Raw genomic sequence first — 24,040 nt, forward strand, 5'->3', positions numbered from 1 at the left:
CTGAAAACTCTGGAAAGAATACCTGAGACAGAGTGAGGATTCAATTGTGTCATCTATTATTACTGTTGTATGATTTGATTTGAGCAGGGCTAAAATAAGACATGAAGGAGCTCTGGTCCCAGACACCAAGGTATCTTTTTTAGGAAACGTTTCAAAAATAAGTCTTGGCCCAACTCTGCACTTTCTGTCCCAGCTAGGCTCTGCATTTGCCTTTTGAGAAGATTCTTTTTTGCACACACACACACACACACACACACAGACATGCACATACACACAGCTGCTATCTGGGTGGTACTTGGTACCGGCTAACACAGGTCCTGGCAGTGTTCCAAGAGAAACCTCTTTGCAGCCTCCATAGATCTGCTGATCTTCCTGGAGAGCAGAAGCTGCCGCTTGCCTCAGGGTTTCCACCAAACCTCAGGGTTCCACTCACTTGGAAGGGGCTAGGCAATGTAAAAGATCAAGATTAGTTGTTTGGAAAAACAGAAGGATCCTGGTGCATTGGGGTAATCGTCATTTCTAGGAGGTCTCTAAATGCAGCCAGAGGAGTCTACATTCTTTAAGTCAGGTGGTCCTTCTGAGCCCGGATTGCATGAGTCAGCACAGGCAGCTGAACTGCTTGATGAGGTAGACTGGGGCCAGAGATTGAAAAACGCTGTCAGCTTGCTATCCTGAGCAGCACTGAGAACTGAGATGGATCTGCTGGTTCCAGAACAAAGAGTGGGAGATGTCCAGCCTTCTGTGTTCAGTAATTATGTTTTTTGCTGAGGGTGGTCAAAGGCTTGTCATAATTCAGTGGAACAGACCCTTAAATAGTTCTTTCAGATGCCAGTTGGTAAATGAATGCAGGTGTGATCTATGGAATTGGGGAAGAGAGGAGACAGGAGAGAGATTTTCTTAAAGCTACATTTACAATTGAAAGAGCTATTAATTATTTTGAGATTGTGGCCTTTTCTGGGGTTTAAGGACTGTTTCTTTTTGAAATGATGGTGATGGTAAATGATGGGATTTTAAAAATATATACTTTCCCACAAAGTAAAATGTCATGAACCTAATTATTGTCTCTATAATGTTTTTATTTTACTTTACTCATACCAGAAAACCAAGACCTAGAAACAATTATCTGCCACTAACATTGAAATTTTAATTTGTATTATATACCAATTAAAGTTCAGGGACAACTTAGGACAATGATGTCCAATAGAAATAGATGTGAGCCATATATTATTTAAAATTTTATAGTAGTCACATTTAAAAAGGTAAAAGAAGTGAAATTAATTTTAGTAATATATTTGATTTATTCCAATGTATCTAGATACTAACATTTTGACATGTGACCAATGTAAAAAATATAAGTAAAATATTTCACTTTTTTTCATACTAAGTGCTTGAAATCTTGGGCATATTTTACATTTACAGTATATCTCCATTCAGACCAGACACATTTCCAGTGTTCAGTAACTGCGTGTGGCTCGTGGCTGCCCTACTGGATAATGCATGTCTAGGAGAAGAGGGTGTCTGGGCCATTCTGTTGAAGGCTTACAGTCTTTCCCCTCTTTCTTCATCATTGGCATTGTTCATCATTCTTGAAACTTTGGTAAACAAGGACATCCCAGCCTTTTAAACACAGTTGAGTATTTCCAGCATGACAGACAAAACTTAAGACCTCTCCACAGACACCAGATGCCACCTGATATTCCCCAGGACACCCTTAGCCCAAGGCTTCTTATCGCCAGCCCCCTCCCCGACTCATGGCTCCATACTTCAGCTTCCAGACTCTTCTTCAGTTTGGGCAACTTCTTTGGTCTCTCTTTGCTGTATCACTGACCTTGGCCTTTGCTTAGCTTTTACTGCTCTGGAGCTCCCTGTGAGGGTGTCACCCGTAGCTTGGCAAAGGACATTTTCCTCTCCGGCTTTGACCCCATGTAAGCCTAACCTACCTCCCACCTTCACTTATCCCTCCATTCATTCTTCAGACATTTATCGTATGTCTAGTATGTTTAGTCACCATCCTGGGTATTGAGGTTACAACTACAAATAAGTCCTTGCCTTCACTGTAGCAACAGTCAGTAGAGGAGACAGAAAAGTAATTTCACAGTGCTTGGTAATAAATTACAGCAATGGGGTGAACACAGGGTCCTAGAGAGGCACGTTGGAAAAGTCTTGGGAGACTGAAATGCTTCCCAGGGGAAGTAACTTCCAAGCCAATATTAGAAGAGGAAAAAATAGCCAGGCCTTGGAAGCGAGGAGAGTGCATTTCAGATATATGGGAGAGAGACAGCACCTGCAAAGTTCCAGAGGTGACAAAGAGCAAGTGAAGTGGAATGCGGCTAGAGCTTTGGGAGTGCAGAGGGCAGGAATCAGAAGTGGTGCCAGGCCACTAAGGATGGTGAGCCACGATTAAGAGTCTCAATTTGATTTTGTGAGCAGTTGGGCAGCATTGAAAGATGTTAAAGACGCAGTTCTGGAAAGATCATTCTAGCTGCAGCATGCAGGGTAGATTGAAAAGGGATACAGCCAGAGAGGAAGTTGCTGCAGTAATCTAGAAAAGACAGAATGGAAATGGAGAGAAACAGCCAGATGGAGAGATAAATAAGACAAATGCCCAAGACTACATTTGATTACATTGGGTCTAGGGCAGAAAGAGGCAGGATTAGAGAATATCTCTTGGTTTTGGCACATAGTGCATAGTGAGCTGTGGAACTCAGGAGGGTCAGCAGGCTTGGCTGAGGTGTGGGAAGCAGAGGGATGACAAGGTCATCTCATGGGGTCAAGAGAAGATGCTCATCAGGGTTAGGGTTAGAGGTTAAAGGAGGTAGACACTGGGAACTCTTTGAAAGCTGCCCACCAGAGCACCCAACCAAGTTCCTAAGCAGTTCACTTCTCTGTTCTGACCCACTTATTCCCTTCCTAGACCACTGGAATTAATAACACGTTCAGCAATTCAAAGGTGGCGATATAATGGAATAGCAAATCTCACTGTTATGTTAAGTGTCTTTTCTGAAACACAGGATTTCTGTAACTAAAGTGAGGGTGGCTATTGAGGCAAGAAGTAAGAGCAGTATATGTTCATGTGAATGAACAAATTAATCTGCATGTGAAATCCTGGCAAAATTGACATGAAATAAAAATTTCATGCCTTACAGTGTGTCAGTGTTGCCCACGAAATGTGATTAAAAGGAATTTTTGATTTTACAGTTGTCATACTTTTTATACTGCTTGCATTTTTCTCTTCTAAAGAGTTCAGTTTGAACCAAGGGGCCAGCCACAGATTCGGCATTTTATATTTTTCCTCATAGCTGAGAGCAGGCTTCCTTACATAGATCTGAGCTGGGGAGGTGTTAGATGTTCTCAGATCTAAAAATGAAATCTGTGATTCTAAAAGCCAGTAGCAAGATCACTGCCCTGAGTCCTGAGAGAACTGACATTCTGGAAAGGTCATTGGCCAAGAGCTTTTCTCCTGTCATTCTTTCTTCCTCACACACATTGGCTCTGCGTTGGGGCTGGTGGTGAGGAAAGGAAGGGATGAACCATTGTCTATGAAGCCATCTGTGCTAGCACTGGTAATGGAATGACAGAGAGATGTGGGGGAGGGAAAGATGTGCCCACGCCACCTGCAACTGGGATCCATAGATTGTCACCTCCCTGGGGACAGAGAGCTCTCTCCCAAGAAGTTGGTCCCATTCCCACTTTATGTCTTATGCTTGTGTCTCTCTTCGCCTTTCTGGCCCTGGAAATTAGGGAAATGGAACATGATGAAAACGACCCATTCATTTTCTCTGTCTGGGTCTGACCTCTGCAATGTGTGCTGAAGTGCAGGACTTGGGAGGAAATCCTCATTTCTAGTTAGATTAACATAGCTTTTTGTTTAGTAATAGATGTGGATGAACCACCTCACCCAGGGCCTTGCTGAGGTCACATCTTCACCCACCTGGTCAGACTGCAGTGGAAGCCCCTGTCTAGGATGTGCCTGTGGCAGCCCAGCCAGCAGTTTCCCATCTTCCTGTTACTGAGGAGCAGCAGCCAGTCCCTCCCTCCTGGACAGGTCGCTGCACCTGCTGGTTTCCAGAGCTCAGTAGAAACTGCCTCTTCAGGTGGTCATTCAAGAGTGGGCATGTGAGTATACACAGTGTACAAGGCCACAGAATAGACCTGGGTCACAGCTGGAACAGTCCTGGTACAGAGGTATTACAACATGTGACAAGGACACTGGAGTCCAGCAGGCCTAGTTCAAATTCCCTTCACTAGTCGGAGTGAGTTCCTTAGCCTTTCTGTGCCTCAGTTTCCTCATTAGTGAATCTGTAAACCAGTAGCAGCTTCATAGAATTACTGTGAGCAGTAAATATGTGAGGTGCTCTGTATGGTGCCTGTTGGGAAGGGTTCAATGAGCAGTAGTTTAACAGCTTTCCAGGAGGTGGATACTGTCATCACTGTAAACTGGGAACTCCAAGCAGCGAAGGTTCAGTCCCAGTGTGTCTCACGCCAGGCCTGTTTGATTTCTGTTTCATTGTGCTGTGTAGTTGCCTGACCTTTTCCCATTCGCTAGCTGTCTTCAGACTCCCATCTGGGATGCCAGAGCCCACCTTTAAGATTCAGAGCTGTTGTCAATTCCAGAGAAGCCAGAGCAGCTTCTCTTTGGCACCGACATTTCAGTAATAATAATTATGCTCTCCACTCTGCTTCAGAGTTAGTGGATCTGCCTCTCCATCACTCCCTCCTGGTTTCATGCTGGAGAATAAAATCCTGAATGTTTCTAATTTATGACCAAGTCTTTTCTCCCATCAAGGCAGCATGCCACAGGAGGAAGATCATGTGTCTGGGTGTCCCAGGGCCTGGGTCCTGGCCCCGGCAGGCAAGCCACGGAAGCACTGGGAGCCCTGACTGTTCATTGATGAAGCGGGCATGATGATGATCATCGTCATGCTCTCCGTTATAGGCTGCTGCCAGGATGTGACGAGCTTGTGGGATAAAATAAAAGGCATCGCACGCATCATGACATGAGTGTGATGACTGACAGCGACCATCACTGAGCATGTTTCTGACATGCCAACTTGTCACATATTCAGGTGCAGGGTGGAGGGTGTTGTGGGGTGAACAGGAGGCAGTGACTGTGCAGAGGCAAGAGGGGCCACTCTTCCCTAGACCCTGGGATTAACATCTCAGAGCACCTCCCTGGAAGCATTTTCGGACAGTAAGTGGCACTGAATGCTCCAGAGGTTGGCAGTCCAGGAAGCCCTTGGAGCCCCAGTTTAAGTTGGGGGAAATAGAGTGTCTTCGCTGAGTCATTCATTAAAAATAGAAGAGAAAGAAACGGCATGTCAGCGATCAGCTCAGAGAAGCATGCCTTCATCATGTGCTGCTGTGGCCATCAGGTCTGGAGACCCTGGGAGTCTGTTTCCCCAGGAGGTGAAGCTGAGACCAGAGTCTCCTCCTGGCTCATGGAGACGCTACTGTGTCCCCCACCCCACCCCCAATCTTTCCTGCTCACTGGCTCTTCTTCCAGTAAAACACCGCGTCTTTAATAAATTATCAACATACTTTCTCGTCTGTCTGCCGGCGCCAGAGCTTGGTGTTGGCAGGGTTTTCCATTCCCTCATGCCCCTAATAGATCTCACTGTTTGATTAATCTTTTAGATCTCTCCCACAGAAACCCTGTTCTCTGGGCCAACTCTCCTCACCATGTCCGGCTTTCCGGATTTTTTTCTCGGACCCTCAACCTTGTTGCTGCCCATCCCCATGCTCATCCCTTGGTCCTTGGACCACAGATGACTCATGTGTAGGGCTCCAAGGCAGATGCCTTTAGCCCCGGCGAGTTCACAGGGAGACTGTAGGGATGAGCACCAGATTAGGAGTCATAAGACGTGGATTTCCTCACCCCAGTTACTCATCAGGTGTGCCACCTTGAGCGAGATTCTGAGCCTTATCCTCATCTGTGGAGTGGGCGCGGTTGTGAGGGTCACCTGAGGCAAGGGGAGTCCAGGCTCCTGGGCTGTGAGCAGGGGCAGGAGGGGGGTCCTGTGAAGCTTTTCGAGCCTGTGAGGTATGGGATGGCACCGCACTACCTGCTCCCCCTGGGCTTGTGCGTGCTGGAGGAGCTCGTAGGGTATAGCTCTGTTCTTTACTCTGCAGGGACAGAGGCTCGGGGTCTCAGAGGCCAGGAGGACAATGGCTCAGGCTCCAACCCACGCCTGCTGTGTCAGTAAGGTGAACCCAGTTTAGGAGGTTAAGCTGTGTCATCTCCATGGTCCTTTCCTTTTCTAAACCATGAGCTTGTGATTCTAGTCAATGAACTGAACCTGGCATGCAGGCCGGCTCAGCCACTCTCTGGGTGTGATGATAGCAATTCTAGCTACCATTTCCTCAGCACCCTTTAAACACCAGGTGCTCACATGCATCATTTGCAGTCTTCACAACAAAAATGTGTACTTATCCTCATTTTACAGGGAACAATCTTGAAGCTCAGAGAGGGTAAATGACGTGTCCAAGGGCACACAGCCAGTTCTCGACATGTCCAGACGCAAATCCAGGCATCAGAGCCCAGGTTCTTTTCACTCACGTTGACACTGCATTCTTTGATCTCTCCTCCTCCTCTTGCCTCTTAGTGCCCCTTACCTGCTTGAGGGACATGACGGAACCCCTCACCAAAGATGCCTTTCCAGCCCCTGTGAGATCTGGCTCCACCCAGCAGGCAGAGCCGTCTGCAGATTTGGGCTGATGCTAAAAATAATAATAGTTACTATTTGTCAAGCATCTGTAATCACCTAACATAGTAATAGTCTAAGAGAAAAAATCTTCCAGAATTGTTATCTCCATTTTCCAGATGCAGAAATTGAGGCTTGGGAAAGTAACATCGAACGCCCATTGACAATTGAGCCTCAGTTACAAAATGGCATTTGTGACATTCCATTCAAATTAACCATGTACATTGAATGTCAGAAGCTGATCAGAGCTTCTGACAGCTGATGCTGTGAGAGCGTTTAGCAGGAGAGCCTTGGGCCCATTCCGTGTTACAGAGGAGCAGATGGAAAGCTGGAGAGGTGGGTGATTGGCTCACGGTCCCACAGCTGGCCAGTGGTATCCTGATCCCCCAACCCAGGATTCTGGGAACTGCCTCACATGGTCTGCAGGTCTAGATCTGTGCCCATAACTGGGATTCTGTGCCCCATTTCTGTCTGTCCCTCCCTACTTCACCCCCATGAGATCCAGCACCTCCTCCTCCATGAAGCCATCTTTGCCACCCCAGGCAGAGTTATGCCTCTGCATAGCTGTGTGTGTGCATGCATCTGTGTCACTGTGGTCAATATACCTGCCTCCTCAGCCGGTCCTCCAAGGCAGGACAAATGGCCCCTGTCCCCAAAAGCTCTCTAAGGAGATAACTCTCAGTACCACCCTCCCTTCCCAACTTGCCCCTGAGTAACTTGCACCGCAAAAGCTGGGGTGTGGGGTCCCCCTGCCTCCCAGCAAGTGGAAGAGGAAGCATCCCAAGGCAGTGCCTTCGTCCTAACCCCATGAGGGGTTTCAGAGCATCTTCCCCCGTGGCAGGGACCACAGCAGCCTGGAGCAGCTTCAGGCCTGGCCATTGGACACACCCTGTCCTGATGGTGGCAGCCTACTGAGTCGCTCTGCTTGGGCTCTTTTTCCTCCGCTGTCAGCAGACCAGGAGGCTCTGCTGAGCTCTGTGACTTGTCTTCTGTTAGAGAGACATGACCCCCTCCCTGACATCTGCCTTGTTCCTCTTGGGGGCTGACCATGCTGGCTCCCTCCCCTCTGCCTGGGCCTCTCCAAGCCCCTCCATGCTCTCACAGACCTGCCACCTGCCAACTAAGACTCCCTCCGGGTCTCCCTCAACCCTGGTTCCGCCTCAGCCACCTAAGAGCAATGCCTTCCTTCTCCTCCGCTCCTAAGTGAGTCAGGTCTGTGTCCAAAGATAAGCAAGGCCAAGGTCTCTTCTCACTGGGAGCTGTTTCATTCTCCTTCCCTTTTTGTACTGGTTATCTAATGTACAACAAATCACTCCTGATTAAACTTTGTGGTGTAAAACAAGAATCATTGATTATCTTCACAGTCTGTGGGTCAGGAATTCAGAGCATCTTGACTGGGTGGTTCTGGCTTGGAGTCTCATTGAACTGCAGTTGGAAGTCTGCTGTAGCCACTGTCATCTGAAGGCTTGATTGGAGCTGCAGACCCACTTCCAAGGTGGCTCATTCATATGACTGGCAAGTTGGTGCCAGCCTTCAGCAGGTGGCCACAGTTCCTCTCCACCTGGACATCTCTCCATAGACAGGGCGCTCGAGTGTCCCCACAGCATGGCAGCTGGCTTCCCTCCAAGTGGCCAAGGCGGAGCCTGCAATGTTTTTGTGATTTAACCTTGGGAGTCACACACTGTCACTTCTACCATATTCTACGGGTCATATGAGCTGCCCTGCTTCAGTGAGGCAGGGGCTACACAAGGACATAAAACCAAGTTGGTGAAGATCAGTGGCAGCCATCCAGCGGGCTGGCTGTCACACCTTAGAAAGCTGGAAAAGGCTGTCTTCAGCTGACCTAGGAACGCAATTCCTGACTTACTTTCTCCCTTTCTCCCTCAATGGACAGCTGGTGTACTTAAATCCTGTTCTAGTGATGTAAAGATGGACAAGGCCATGGGCCTTCTCTGGAGGAACTCACAGTCAAATTGAGGAGAGTCTCATCACAAGAACTGCTAGAAAAGAGTTATGTACAGAATGATGGCAACACAAAGGACAGGTCCTTACCTATTTGGGGGAGTATGGAACACCTTCACAGCAGAGGGGACATTTGCTCTGGGTCTTGAAGGTTGAGTAAGAGTCCTCAGGTAGAGGAAGGAAAAAGGACATTGCTCCATGCAGAGGTAATAGCATGAGCCATGGCAGAGAGTCACGGCAGCATACAAGACTGTGATTTTGAAGGTTCTAGAAGGCTGTGATAGGGAGTTTGGACTTCATACATCAGGAACTGCTGGAGGGATTCAAACCAGAGGAAGCTCTGGCAGAGCTATGTGGTGGACAGGACATGACTGGCAGGGGCAGAGGCTGAAGACAGAAAGTTGGGTCAGGAAGCTGCTGCAGTGCCCCTCTGAGAAAAAAGGACTATCTGAGAGACCCTGGGCATGAGAGGAGGGGTGAATTCAGGAGGTGGAGCAGAAAGGACATGGTGAGAAATTGTCTCTGGCAGAAAGGACAGGCTTGAAGGACAAGACTTACCTTTTCCACCATCTCTGCCCCTGGGGGCTTCCTTCCCTAACTTTTGGCTCCTCCTGGATGACCCACACCCAGCCCATGCTTGAGTCCTGAACAGAGCTACCTGGCTTTTTCTAAATAAGTTCTCTGGACCAACACCATGAGCCTTCAGTGTATGCCCCTGAAGAAAACACTGATCAGAGTGATCTGAGAGGCCAACATGACATCAGGACCATTAGCCTAGGACTAAGTATCTTAAATGTTTTAGGCCACAGACTTTCTTGAGACTAGTGAAAACTATGAACTCTCTTTCCAGGAAAAAAAAATGCACATTTTGTACACACAGTTTGCAAACGATTTCAGAGGCTCACAGTCCCTCGAAGTCTATCCCTGGGTCTCTGAACCTTACATTAAAAGCCCCAGGTCCAGGAAAAAAATAGAAAATGAAAAAAGCAAATATTTGACTCCCTCAAGTCTGTTATTTACTTCCTCTTTTAATATCCCCCAGCCCCCTGCAATAATGGAACATCCCCCGAAATAGCAAGAAACAGGAGGAAGCATTTACCCAGTGATAGCCCCTGGTGCCACCAGCCTCACTTGGCGGGTTTATTTTCATTATTATAGTAATTTTCAAGCTGCAGGCTACAATTTTCACTTGCAGCGAGGTATTAAATTGAAATTACCCCAGATGTAATTGTCATAGGAAATAATCCTGGATACATGGAAGTGAATGCCTTTTCAAGATGGGGTTTTATCACTCATACCAGGGTTTGGGGCGCTGCCTCTTTTACATGCCAGATTTAGGTGTGTGTTGCAGGGGCCAGGCATCAGCACTACATGGTAGCCTGAAGCTGTTAACCCAGAACACAGTGAAGCATCTGCCGACTGGAATCTACCCACTGGCCAGTGGCATGGGCAGATGGGCTGAAAGGGCACAGAGTGGGGAGCAGAACCCAAGACTTGGGGTTGTGTTCATGCAGCTACCAGGAGCCACTGTACGCTAGCTCAGGCATGCAAGAAACACCACACTTATTTTCCGTATTATCAACTCAGTTTGTCTCCAAGCCCAGGTTCCCCCAAGGTGGAAGAAAATTCAGATTTAGTTATTCTTGGAGCTCCCCAGCCCCTCTTAGGGCCCGATGAAGCCATGAGGTCTTACCTAGTGCTTTGCAGCTGGGGAAGCCCCTCTAGATATCAAGCATCTGGCATAGGGGTGCCCACCCAGATGCCTTCGGTTCTAGCCCTGCAGATATGCTTTGTCCCTGAAGGTCTCACTTGTCCTGTGCCTTTCCTTCCCTAGATGCACGCTGCTGGTGTATTGCACGGACCTTCCACCCACTAGCATCATCATCACCTTCCACAATGAGGCCCGCTCCACGCTGCTCAGGACCATCCGCAGGTGAGGCATCCTTGCTCGTCTGTTGGCCAGCTCCGGGCCAGCAACTGGTGACCGTGTGTCTACTCCCCAGGTGCCCGGCCCTGTCCTAGGAACACCAGACACATCTAACTACATGCCAGGCACTATTGTATATGTCACATGTGTCCACTCAGTCACTCCTCACATTCCTGTAAGGGAGGTTATTATGTCATTTCATAGAAAGACAGAGGCCTGTGGTGTCAGGTAACGTGCAGAAGGTCAAAGAGAGTAAGTGGAAGAAGCAACTCAGAGCCCTCGGCCTCCCCACTCTGCTGGGCTGCCTCTAGAGCATGGGCTCTGACTTCCACAAATGAGGAACTGGCTGAGGCCCCGAGAGGCTGAGTGCACACCCCAGCCCCAGCATCAGGCTGGGGTCAGCACCCAGCACCCTGACTCTCTGCCCTCCCACACACTTGCCAGGGGCCATGCAAATCAGAACGGCCTGCAGCAATCACTAAGGCTTGCCTTCCTGACCATCTACCTGCAGTTCCATCCCTGTTACCCTCGGGCTTCAGTCCACTCATCCTCTGGGTCGTGTTCTTGCTCTAATAGGTATATCCTGCTACAGATGGCCTCTGGCCTGTGTGTTTTTGATGTACCCAAGTCCCGGTGCCAGGCCCTAGCAGAACTCCCCTCAGAACGTAGACCTGCACCCAGAAGACTTACCCAGGAATTCCTCCCCCAGATTCTCCAAAGACTCTGGCTGTTTCACCCTCCTTCCCCCATGCCCACCCTCCCCTCCGGAAGTCATCTGTCCTCCTCTCCCTCCCTCAGGCCACCAGCAGCATCTACCTCTCAGATGACAATGACAGCAGCCGCCCTCACTCCAGGTCCTGTGCACACATATTCTGTGCACCTCAGCTGCAGAGGTGAGGAGGCCACTGCCATGCCCACTTCACAGCTGAGGAAACTGACATTGGAGATACTAAATCAAGGTCCCGTGTCACCTAGCCAGTGATAGTGAGGCAGGATTCCAGGCCTTGCACTCTGATCTCAGAGTCCTCCTTCTTGGCAGCCTGAGTAGGGAGAGGCTAGTCCCAGTGGTGGCATTCAGCATCCTTCGGGGCCAGGATTGCCACAGCCACGTCCCACAGCTGAACAAGAACCCACGGTACCTCCATGTCCCCATGACACACAGCTCATTAGACCCTTCCTGTCCTGCTGAGCAGCACATCAGCTGGTGCCGATGCCACAAAGAAGGAAATATGATGAAACATGGGTCAGAGAGCACACCAAACAGCAAAATCTCTTACTGTTTCCATCATGCAGGCCACACTTTTCCTGTCTCTCCCACCCCTGCATGGCTGTGGGCGATGGGAAGTTCTAGGTGATTGGGAAGTAAGTCCTGCAGTAGGGTCACCCTGAGGGAAGGCACCGAATCTTCAGCTCCATCTGTCACGAATGATGAATGTCCATGTACACGGTCACCAAATCCCTTAGAGACATAGGGAGGGACCTGCCCACACACACAGTTTTTAGCCCAGTGCTTCCACCCATCCAAGGGGACAGCCCTGTCTGCTGTTAAGACATCCCTGGCAATGACAGGCTGGCTTCTTCCTCCAGCCACGTGCCCATCCTGGCTTCTGCAGTCACCCCAAGAGCCACCTGATTCAAACTTGATTTCCCAACAAGGCAACAGCTCTTGACAAGAAAATGTGCCAAGTCACTGTCAAGTGTCACCGGGAGTCTCGGGGTAGATTAACAATAACAAAGTGCCTGGCTGGTTAAGTGTGGGTACTACAGGGATGGAGGAGGCCCAATTCTCCTGGGTCTCCTGTGGTGAGGGGAGGAGCATCTGAGGCATCCAGGCTGAGAGGACACACGGGGAAGTGGAGGTGGCTGGTTCTGAAGTGCCAGACCACAGCGCCGCCGCTGCGATCTGCTGGGGTACCAGGGCGAGTTCATGGAGCAGGCCAACTGCAACCTCTGCCTTCCCCACCGCTATGGTGGCTGCTTCACTGGTCATGACCGGGCATGCCTGCCAGATGTTTCCATGAGAACAGCGTTAGCATCTGAGAGAGGCCCCTCGCTTTCCAGGCCGGCCTCTCCCTGCCCATCCTGCAAGAAGCTCTCTGATGCCAGGCGCCTCCATCCCCTGACACAGTCACATACATGCAACCAATCAGGGGCTTCCTCTGGGCCCTTCTCTGCATATCACTACTGCAGTACTTGCTGCATTTTTCCAGCATGTAACCTTCAGTGAGCTCCTTTAGGGCAAGGGCTTATCTTATCCATCTCTTAACCTCCCAGTGGCTCAGTTTCCTAACCAAGGAAAAGAATACTAATCATACTTAGTGCATAGGGTTGATAGGGTTGCTATGGGTTAATTCAGCTAAAGGACTGAGAACTGTGCCTGGCATGGAGTAAGTGCTTGATCAAAGAGAAGAGGCTATGGGATACTTAAAAGGGTGCCACACTTGGAGTCAGAAGACCTGGAGTCAAATCCAAACCCTACCACTGCCTAGCCATGTGACCCTGGGGCATGTTATTAACTACATCTGCAAAAAATGATGATAAAAATATCTTTCATGTTTCTAGTTCTATCACATTTCCCACAATAAACTTTCCTCTTGGGAATGTCTCAGACATTTGGGGGCATTACAGTGTATGTAATATGGGGGCTTCTAGGCCCCCCAGGCCTCCCTAACAGTGTTTATGTCCTCGAGGGTACATTAGCTGCTGTGCTCAGACTCTAAGACATGTTTCTCCTCTTCCTGCCACTCCTCCACCTCTATATGGTATTAATGATACTTAATAATAATAAGATTACTATGTTAAATATATCCTGAGCTTTGTGGCCTGCAGAACACCTTCCTTCTCTCACTCCAGTTGGAGCCTCATCCTGAGCCTATGGGGCAGGTGGTGCATGTAGTAAGAGCAGAGGCATCAGGCCTCAGGTTTCCTGGCTTTCCTGGAGGTACAGCCCAGCTCCTCTGTATGCCCACCTGACGGAGCTCCTCTGTATGCGCCGAGGCCCTGGAACCCTGCACTCTGGGAGGGTGCTCGGGGCCCATCAGCCCCGTACTTTTCAGAAGACACCCATGACATGCCAGATGACTTAGCTGAGAAAGCCCATTTCCTGCCTCCTAGGAACTTCAGATGGCAGCCAGCCTCGAGCTCAGACCCAAGTGTGACACAGGCAGACAGCAAAACGGGGACCTGAGAGCCATGTGTGGACAACCAGGAGCTTATATCAAAAGCAGGCAGGGCAGAAATGAATATTAGGGGTGGAGGCAGGAAAGATTACTTCTAGAAACTTCCATGCCTTAAGATTCTATACCTCCCTTTCACTCCCTATCCTGTTGCACAAATGGATCACTAGCCACTGAGAGGGGACTGACTGAAGGGCATGTCCTGTCTCAGAGGTCTTCAATAAAGGGATCTTCTCTAAGATACCTTTCATTGTTAACTTTTTGGAATTCTGGATAGGCTTTGTTGTCAGGCTCTTTGCAACCCCCTACCCGGACCCTCTGGCCCCCTAAGCTCTTGAGTTAGCTGGGGACTAGATAGGCTCACGTGGGGCACTCAGAGCCAGGTGGAGGCTCAATGGGGTACACAGATGATGGGGTGGGGGTAGAGAAGCATGACCTTGATGCATTAGGGGACATTCTCACTTAGAGAGAAAACAAGCCCTGAAGAGTGGTTTATGTTGACTCCTGCTGCAGTGAGTCCTCATGTTTATGGGAGACCCAGTGCGGTCCCCTTCCTCTTGGGGCATCCTTCACCGCCACCCCTCCCATCGGGGCTCCGAGGCATGTGTTGAATCTTCTCACTGTTGCTTTTTTATAATATCCTGGATCTAGGGGAGCCATTTCTCAGACTAAGGTATTTAAGAATTTGGACTCTGGGGCCAGATTTTCATGGCTCTGCCCCTAACAGCTGTGTGACCATAAGTAAGCAAGTTAGTCTTTCTGCCTCAGTTTCCTTTTCTGCAAAACAGAGACTGCTAATAATTACCTGACATTATTGTGGAGAAGGTCAAATAATTTCAGATAGGGAAAGGACTTGGAGCAGTGCCTGGCATATAGTGAGCCTGAGCGGTGACAACAGGTGTATATTGTGAGACTCCAGCCCTGGCAGACAGCCAAGTTCTAATGCAGTGGCTCTCAAACTTGAGCAGGCATCAGAAGCTCCTGGAGGGCTTATTAAAACACAGTTTCTTGGGCCCCATCTATAGAAAGTCTAACCCAGGCCGGGCGCGGGGGCTCACATCTGTAATCCCAACACTTTGGGAGACCGAGGCGCGCAGATCACCTGACACCAGGAGGTCAAGACCAGCCTGGCTAACATGGTGAAACCCCGTCTCTACTAAAAAAAACAAAACATTAGCTGGGCGTGGTGGCAGGTGCCTGTAATCCAAGCTACTCAGGAGGCTGAGGCAGGAGAATCACTTGAACCTGGGAGGCAGAGATTGCAGTGAGCCGAGATTGTGCCATGCACTCCAGTCTTGGCAACAACAGTGAAACTTCATTTCAAAAAAACAAAAAAGTCTAACCCAGTAAGCCTAGAGTGGGGCCCAAGAATTTGCATTTCTAACAAGTATCTAGGTGACGGTGATGCTGCTGGCTCCAGGATCCCACTTGGGAAAGTTATGCATATTGCTATTATTAGTTTCAATATTATTAATATCAATACCCCCATTCAGAGAGCAGCTGCTGTGTGCCAGGCATGGTGAGCTCTTTTCACACAGCTGAGGAAATTATAGTGCTGAAGGTTCAGTACTTACTGAAGCTCTCCCTGCTAGTGAATGGTGGATACAAAGAAACAGTACTTGAACCCAAGTTAGTCGCACTCCAGAATGACTAAACTCAACTGTCAGCTGGGCTTGGGTCTTCATTCTGCTGGTATTTATGGAGCGTTTGATAAAACCTGCCTGCATAGAGTACCGTGGAGTTCACAAAGCAATTTCAAATACATTTCCTCATTTCACACGCACAAAAGCCTGTGAAGTAGGTCAAGTATTAATATCGCCTGCTTTTACAAGGAAAATGTAATTACAGGAGGAAATGAAGGCTGGGAGCGAACCAGCATCTATCTGGTTCAGGATTGCACAGTTAGTGGGTGGTGCAGCCCACCTGGCCTCTGAGCCCACACTGCCCACGCTGCCCTGCAGCCTCTGGGGGCTCCTTGAAGGCCCATAGTTAGGGCGCAGCAGGTGTAGAAGCCGCCTGTGTACCTGCCCTCTGGCAGAGAGATGAGCTGCATGTAGAAGACTGTTCTAGAACAATTCCAGGCAGAGTGAGGAGAGCACTTATTCCCATGCTGAGGCAGAGTAAGGAAGGGTGTGGGGAAGGCAGCTGGAGTGGGAGTGAGGCTGAGAAGAGCTATCCTGTGCTGGGCCTGGGCGAAAGAATGAATTTGCTTTGCTGTAGAGGCAGTGGTGAGAGCAAGTGGGGAAGACCTGAGCAACAATTCCCTCCCTGGGTGGAGGGAATGAGAATGGGTGTGCACGAGGGAGGGCCCTGGAGGACCACCTAGGCCAGGCCAGATCCCTTGGACTGGACTTGACCTTCTCCTCTGACCACCCGGAGCACATGCCCACCTCAGGCCCTCCCAGCCGCAGGCCATGTTTAAGGGGACTCCACCATCGCTCCAACTGTTCTGATTAGAGAAGCAAAAACAAGCCAGGTGTTACCAGGAAATGGTCTAATTAGCACTCGCTGCTGACTATTTCTTTTTTTTTTTTTCTTTTCTGTTTTAAACCCTGGACATCTTTTATTCACTAATCATCTCTCAGTTCAACCAGTGCAGAGCCGCACGCGATTTACCTTTTGATGTTCTCAGAAGAGAACTCTTGAATTTCAAAGAGCTGGCAGGGATTTAGCAGAATCGAATGCAGAATCTACAGCCGTAATCAAACCTCATTAGGGGTTATTCTTCCAGCAAGTTTTCCGCTGTCTCCTGCCTCCCTCCCTGATTAGAGGGCTGGTTGTTGTTTGTATGTGTTTTCTTTGGGACGATCATGGTGAACAGTCCCCTTCCATCATCCTCTGGTAGAGGCTGCAGTCTTTCTTTCCCCTCCCTGACCCCGAGCTCCCGAAGACAGAGACAGTGGGCTCAGGACTTTGTGTTGGGGTTCCTCTCTCCACCTGATACTAGTTGCCATGGTGAGAACCAAGGCTTCATAAATATGGGAGCTCCAGGCTAAGTTCTCTTCCGGAAGAGTCTGCATCCTGCATAGAAGGGGTGGTGCACTCCAATCAGGGCTCAGAAGGGCCCTCCTGGGAGGAGGGCTGCACACAGCGCCTCCACCTGCATCCATTCTGAAGCCCCTCTCCAACATACATGGGGCTCTGGGAATCCCATGGTGGCTGGTGTGGCCCACGCATGTTTCTGAGAAGTCACGTGATTTGGGGTGTTCAGGAGAAACAGGATCCAGTCATCTCAGTCAGGCCTAAGACCCAGAGTTAACCTTGCCCTTGGGTAGAGATCCACAGCACAGGAGGGGTAAGTGAGTCAGTTAGATTCAAAAATCATTAATAATGCACCAAATTAAGTGATAATGAACAATTGCAACCATTTGTTATCACTAAGTGCCAAATATCATGCTAAATGCTTTTTATACACTTTCTCCTTTAATTTGCTCAACTGCACTGTGAAATAAGTACTCTCCTATTATTATCCCTGTTTTCTAGATGGGATCCTTTGCTGCACAGAGCAGTAAAGTAACTTGCCCAAGATTACACAGCTTGCAGTAAGTAGCGGCTTCACCACAAGCTTCTGGAGGGTAGAATCATCATATGCCCAGTGCTAAGCACATAGTAGGTGTTCAGTAAATATCCCTCAAGGGAATAGTTATGGACCAAGGCGCTGTGCTGGACTCTGGCAATAAAGAGAGCAATGGGTCAAGGGTCTTACCCTGGGATATTTCCCTCCAGAGGGGACCACAGGCAGGCAAGGTACAAAACCAAACTTCAGGGCTGGGAAGTGAGAAAAGCCATAGGATCAGATACAAACTGCTAGGAGATCCCAGAGGAGGAAGCAATTAATTCTCACTAAGTGGCTTGGAAAGCTGTTAGGGAGGAAGTGACATTCAAACTGGTCCTTGTGGGCAGCACAGGGGCATTTCAAGCAGCGGCAGCAGCAGCAGCAGGAGAGAGGCTCTCAGTTATGAATGAGCAGGACAGCTTCAGACAGTGTCACTGGGCATGGGAGGTGGGAAAAGGTGGGCCAGCTTCCGATGGCAAAGGCCTTAGGAACGTGCTGAGGATTTGGGATGTCCTCATCCCACATGAGGAGCACCTGGGGGGTTGTCAGTTTATTTCTTTGCATTGGCGAGGAGAATCACACAATCAAAGCTCCATGTCAGAAAGCTCACTCTGGAGACCACGAGCAAGATGGCCTGGGAGAGGCTGGAGCAAGTTGAGGCTATAAACCAGACAGAATAGGTTGAATCAGGGTAGAGGTATAAGAAGTGAAAGTGATTTGAGTGACATTTTCCAGTCAAACCGGCCAGTCTTTACTGATTTGCTGTGGGGTTTCAGGGAGTAGGAGGGTTGCCGAGGTTAACCCTGGGCTTCTGTCTGGGTGGCTTTGCGGGTGGTGGAGGTATTCATTAAGATGGTGAAGGCAGCATTACATTCCTGCTGGCTCACAGATAAGCAATATGACTGGACAAGCCCTTTGGTGCTCTGATTTTTCATTCCTCAAATGCAATGGTGTTTATTTAAAACTCAGATTAATAACATATATTTTACCACTAGAAGTCACAATGATTTTTTTCTCTTTCCATCTTGCAGTGTATTAAACCGCACCCCTATGCATCTGATCCGGGAAATCATATTAGTGGATGACTTCAGCAATGACCGTAAGTCTTGTCGCTCACTTGCTCTTTAAACACCAACGTCTGTTCCCAGCCACTCTGTAACAGGCAGAGGTGAGTCCACTGGTTTTCTGGGAATGCAGAAAAGCCCAGGTTTGTAATAGGTATGGAAGTCTTTGAGTGTCCATGGCTAAGCTCAGAAGGAGAGAAGCTTTATATCCAAAAAACAGTTTCTTGGGTTCTCTGCAATAATCTGCAGTCTGAGCTGAGGCCCTCTTCCTATCACTCCCTGGGAGGTCTGGGTGGGCCCTATCTTTGCAACTGCCCCCCCACCCCCGCCGCTGCCATGGGACATCCTGTCACCTGGCCATGACACAGTGAGGGCTGCCTTCCAACCTTTTGGCACACTTGCTCATCACCATTGCCTACCTTGTGTCCTCCAGTTATCCTATCAAAGAACCTGGGTCCCATTCAAATTCACAGCAAATCCACTCTCCCCAAGAAAAACATGGGTGTCTTTCCAGACACTGTGCATCGAATTTGAAAGGTACAATAATAGTCGAAGCATTGTCAGAATTAATGTACTGGTAGTGCCAACACCTCCCATGAAAGCCATCCTCCCAGGAGCCTGGGTACAGTTCTGTGCAGTCAGTCATAACCAAGCAGAACACCCTCTTCCTGGTGATGAACTGAGGGAAACGGAATGACCACTGTGGACAGCTCCGAGTCCAAGCAGAGTGGAGCCCACCCACACCAGCTGTGAGGCTGGAAGATGGGCATGGGGAGTCACCCCCACGCTGGGGTCTGCTGTATGAAGGCTGGAAACCCACACCCATTGGTTCAGCCTCGGAACCTCTGGAGGTGATGCGGAAGCGGGCTGTACATGAGGCCCAGAGCAATGAGATCAAGATTCTGAGTTCTGGAACTTGAGGATCTGCTCTCCCTTCCCTAATGAGGAAGAACTTGGAGGTGGGCAGACACTGGCCCTGCCGAGGGGTAGCCTGGCACTAAGGCAAGAGAAGAGAGTGCTGCTGGATTCACTTGCAAGCAGAATACAGCATGGACTCTGGAGCCAGACTGCCTAGGTTCAAATCCTAGACCTGTAAATCACTCACTAGCTACGTGCCTTAGGCAAATAATCAACCTCCTGCGCGTCAGTTTCCTTGTTATAAAACAGAGATAATCATAGTATATATGGTTTATGTAAGGAAAAAAAAAATATGTTAACACGTTTGAAGTGTTTAGAATAGTACCTAGCCCAGAAGCCTGTGTAAGTCTTTTCTTTAAAGTTCAGAGCCAAGCAGGGAGGCCAAAGTCAAAAACTAATAAAGCAAAACCAAGATATGGGGTTCAGAGCCAGGGAGCTGGTGAACCAAAGGAGTGAGGAGCAGCAGGCAAGCCAAGGAGTGACAGGGACAGATGCCTCGGATGGGGTTTCCTGTATGGTGGAGAGGTGAACCAGCTCTGTGTAATGGGAGGCATGCTGAGTGGGACCCTTCCCAAAGCAGGTCTGTGAGCTGAAAGGAAAGTCTAAACTCTCCTCTAGTCTTGGCCTTCCAGCAGTTCTTACCAGACCTACTAAAGTGACCAGGACTCTAATCTTTTGCTTTGAATGGCCTATAAGAAAAGAAAAATGGGGACGGGCGCAGTGTCTTGTGCCTGTAATTCCAGCACTTTGGGAGGCCAAGGCGGGAGGATCATCTGACGTCAGGAGTTCAGGACCCACCTGGTTAACATGGTGAAACCTTGTCTTTACTAAAAATACATAAATTAGCCAGGCGTGGTGGCAGTGCATGCCTGTGGTCCCAGCTACTCGGGAGGCTGAGGCAGGAGAATCGCTTGAACCCAGGAGGTAGAAGTTGCCATGAGCCAAGATCGTGCCACTGAACTCCAACCTGGGTGACAGAGTGAGACTCCATCTGAAAAAGAAAAAGAGAAATGAGATTGTTTGTATTAATAACAAGGATAAATGCTTGAGGGGATGGATACCCCATTCTCCATGATGTGATTATTACACATTGCATGCCTGGGTCAAAACATTTCCTGTGCCCCATAAATGTATATACGTACCATGTGCCCATAAGAATTAAAGATTAAAAAATTAAATTAAAAATTGTTTAAAGAGAAAGATAACTAAAAAGAAAAGAGAAATGTCCCCAGGTGACTAGGCCAGGATTTTCCACCTGGAACATTTTCAAGCAAGTATACAGGTGCCACTGTGTACTGACCTGTTCCAAAGTGGCCCAGTTGAGGCCTCTTTGCCCTAGGCTGGCCACCTTGTATGACAGCAGTGATTTGTCAGCCCCTCACAGCCTGGAAACACCCTGGAGTCAGGACTGCGCTCTGCAGTTAGGGGACAGTGGGCAGGGCTGCGTCACCTACCCTTCAGGTTCACCTGCAATGCACACAGTTGTAACATGTAGGTCCATCTCCAGACGCTCAGTTGGCTTAACCTTTTGTCTTTGCAGCTGATGACTGTAAACAGCTCATCAAGTTGCCCAAGGTGAAATGCTTGCGCAATAATGAACGACAAGGTAGGTCTGAGCTGCTATGCGGGAGCCTCCAGGGTCAGTGTGCGGGGGTCGAAGGTGTGATGGTGTGTCAGTGGGGAATGCTCGGTGGCTTCTCCCTAGTCTTGCTGGACAATGGAGTGACAGTGGCACCCACTTCGTCATTTGTTCCTGACTGCAGGTCTGGTCCGGTCCCGGATTCGGGGCGCTGACATTGCCCAGGGCACCACTCTGACTTTCCTCGACAGCCACTGTGAGGTGAACAGGGACTGGCTCCAGCCTCTGTTGCACAGGGTCAAAGAGGTGAGTGAGGCTGAGGAGCAGGGCCAGGCCTCATGCCCCAGCTTTCTCCAGGCTCTCTCTCAAGCTCATTACTTCACATATGCATCCCCAGTTCTTCTGGGAGGTGGGCAGAACAGATCGCAGTCCTGATTTTATGGATGAAGGAACTAAGGTAGAGCAGCCTGTGTGAGATCACAAGGCATCAGTGGTGGAGCAAGGACCGGGATGTGTTGTGACTGGGACTGTCACCCATAGCAGGCTTGCACTTGGGACAGCTGGGACATAACGTATGCAGTTTCTTGGGTAGGAATGAACTGCCCAGAACTGGTTCTACTGGAGAGCAGAAGGTTCCAGAATGGGAACCTTTATGGGTGTCTTTTATAAAAAGGAGGCAGCAAACTTAACCAGGGTTCATCCCCTAATTCCTGGGGCCTCTGTCTTACTTCTACCCTCACCCAAAGGCTACACCAAGCAGGCAGGCTAGATGCTAAGAGACCTGAATTCCTTGCCCCTGTTTGCCCTTAAATTACTCTACAATTCTAGATGCTTCATTCCTCCAGTGTCTCAATTACTCCCCAAAAAGTGAAAGGAAATTTAATTTTTCTTATTATTTTATATTCCCTGAAGTCTATCCACTTCCCTACTGACTACAGAATGTGTGGCAATTGCAGATGGCAGTATCAATTCAATGACTAGCATTTGTACTGTACGTTCCTCTTCCTGAGTTATTGACTCCTATAGCCATTCTGTGAAGGAGGAGGTCAGGTATTTTGAATATACCCACTTCACTGAAGAGGAAACAGGGCAAATACGTCACTAGGTCCGATGTTTTCTGGTTGGTACCACCAGCACCAGATCCCTGGCATTGCCTCAACAGCATCTTCCCTGTGCTGTGGTTATTTCCTGCTCACTCTTCATGGTAGCTCCTAAATTCCTACCTGCATAATGACAGTGTTAAGGGGACTGAAGAATAAGCTATGTCGTCTGCTCAGAAGAAAACAAGGAAATCCTTCCCAACATTGTTCATTCCAAAGAGAGAACCTCAGTGGGTTTACAAAGTTCTGTCACATGGGCCTAGATGTTAAGGCCCATCAGTAACCATTTTGTCTGAGATTGGGATGGCTCGTCGTCCACTTAGTGTTGTTTAGAAAAATCTCCTCTCCAGAATCACTTGAACCCAGGAGGCAGAGGTTGCAGTGAGCTGAGATTGCACCATTGCACTCCAGCCTGGGCGACAAGAGTGAAACTCGGTCTCAAAAACAAAAAAGAGGAAAAAGAAAAGTCTCCTCTCCTACTCTTTTTTGATATCTCCTAGGCAAAGAGGTCTCGATTGGGAAATGTTGCCATGAACAGATACCTGTTGAAGGGCCTCTCCTGGCACTGAAGTCCCTTCCAAATGCACCCCTCCCTCCGTGCTCTCTTCTGCAGCCCCTTGTCCCTGGACATGCCCCGACATTCCCATTGCTCCAGCTCTGTGCAAGCCCTTCCTGTTCCTGGATGCCTTTCCCCTCCTCTCCACAAACCCCCTTGCTCTGCGGGGCCTTGTCCGTGGCTCCCTTCCTCTAGGCAGTCTTTTCTGACTTCATGGCCAGCTAGGATCATTCCTGGCAGTCATTGCTCCCTTGACCCACCATTTCCTCTTCTAGGTTAGTCCTTTGCCTCCCCTAATAGCTTACAAATCCAGTGCGGGCACCAATGCCTCCTTGTGGCCACGCTGCCTGTCATAGAGTAGGTGCTCAGTGTTCGGAAATGATAATAAAAAACCAGATGCCGTGGGGAGTTGTTATGGTTGGAAGAGGAGAAAATCAAGCTTGCTTCCTACCCATAAATGAATCAACAGACATTTCCTGAGCACCTATTTTGAGCAGAGTCCCAAGGGTTGGAATGGGCTGTGTAAAGGAATCCATACCCTGCTTAGTAAGGCCTGCTGGATTCCTTGTGCATTGGTGCCACACTGGTTCACAAATGACCTCCAGTAAAGGGAAGCACAGTTTAAGTAACTGCAAGTAGAAGCAACCACAAAAACTCTAGAAAGAAGGAAATTAGGCCAGTGCGGTGGCTCATGACTGTAATCCCAGCACTTTGGGAGGCTGAGGCAGGCAGATCACAAGGTCAGGAGATGGAGACCATCCTGGCCAACGTGGCGAAACCCCGTCTCTACTGAAAATATAAAAAGTTAGCTGGGTGTGGTGGTGCGCACCTATAGTCCCAGCTACTCGGGAGGCTGAGGCAGGAGAATCACTTGAACCAGGGGGACAGAGGTTGCAGTGAGTCGAGATCGTGCCACTTCACTCCAGCCTGGGTGACAGAGCAAGACTCCGTCTCAAAAAAAAAAAAAAAGGGAAGGAATTCATTTGTGAGGAAGAAATGCGGAAAACATTTGCGCACCTCCTGTTTATGGAAGTAGAGGAACTCTACTCCCCAGCAGGAACCTTTACCTCCCCAAAAAAGTCTCTCTGCCTGTGAGTTGTTGACACTACCCTAAGGTCAGCTATGTCATCCTGCTGCCCTTCATGCCTGGAGTTAAAAGGAAACTGCGATATGGTAAACAAAAACTAAAGGTTAAGGTTGCAGAATCAGAACTAAGTCTAGGAGTGCTTAGCTGGGAAGAAACTGGTGGGAGTTGGAGATAGTGTCTCTGTTTACAGGGGATTTTACACAGAAGAGACAAGGTATTCCTTACCTAAACTAAGGTCATATTTTTAAAGTGGATTTCAAACTCAGGGACTGTGGTATAATGGAAAACTCCTTGGCAGAGGATGGAGGAGGCTGAGACCTCTCATTTTCCATTACAACAGTAACCCATGGTCATTGCAGACATTTTGGAAAATATGGAATCGTAGAATGAAAACAAATCAACCAAAACTCTGTC

At 48.9% G+C, this 24,040-nt stretch overlaps 1 protein-coding gene across 4 annotated transcripts in view; it reads left to right on the plus strand.

Moving 5' to 3' along the window:
- GALNT14 (polypeptide N-acetylgalactosaminyltransferase 14) overlaps positions 1 to 24,040 on the plus strand; it is a 234,916-nt gene that overhangs the window by 169,290 nt on the left and 41,586 nt on the right. For all 4 annotated transcript variants that reach the window (XR_004428407.1, XM_033176134.1, XM_033176133.1 and 1 more), the window contains exons 3-6: positions 10,498 to 10,596; positions 18,354 to 18,421; positions 20,845 to 20,910; positions 21,068 to 21,189. Coding sequence is in view for 3 of the 4 variants with exons in the window: in XM_033176134.1 (XP_033032025.1) it covers positions 10,498 to 10,596; positions 18,354 to 18,421; positions 20,845 to 20,910; positions 21,068 to 21,189 (355 nt within the window). In the remaining variant the exon portion in view is untranslated. The remainder of the gene's footprint in view (positions 1 to 10,497; positions 10,597 to 18,353; positions 18,422 to 20,844; positions 20,911 to 21,067; positions 21,190 to 24,040) is intronic.

This window comes from Trachypithecus francoisi, unplaced genomic scaffold (genome assembly GCF_009764315.1).
Source record: "Trachypithecus francoisi isolate TF-2019V2 unplaced genomic scaffold, Tfra_2.0 Lachesis_group17, whole genome shotgun sequence".
Taxonomy (NCBI): domain Eukaryota; kingdom Metazoa; phylum Chordata; class Mammalia; order Primates; family Cercopithecidae; genus Trachypithecus; species Trachypithecus francoisi.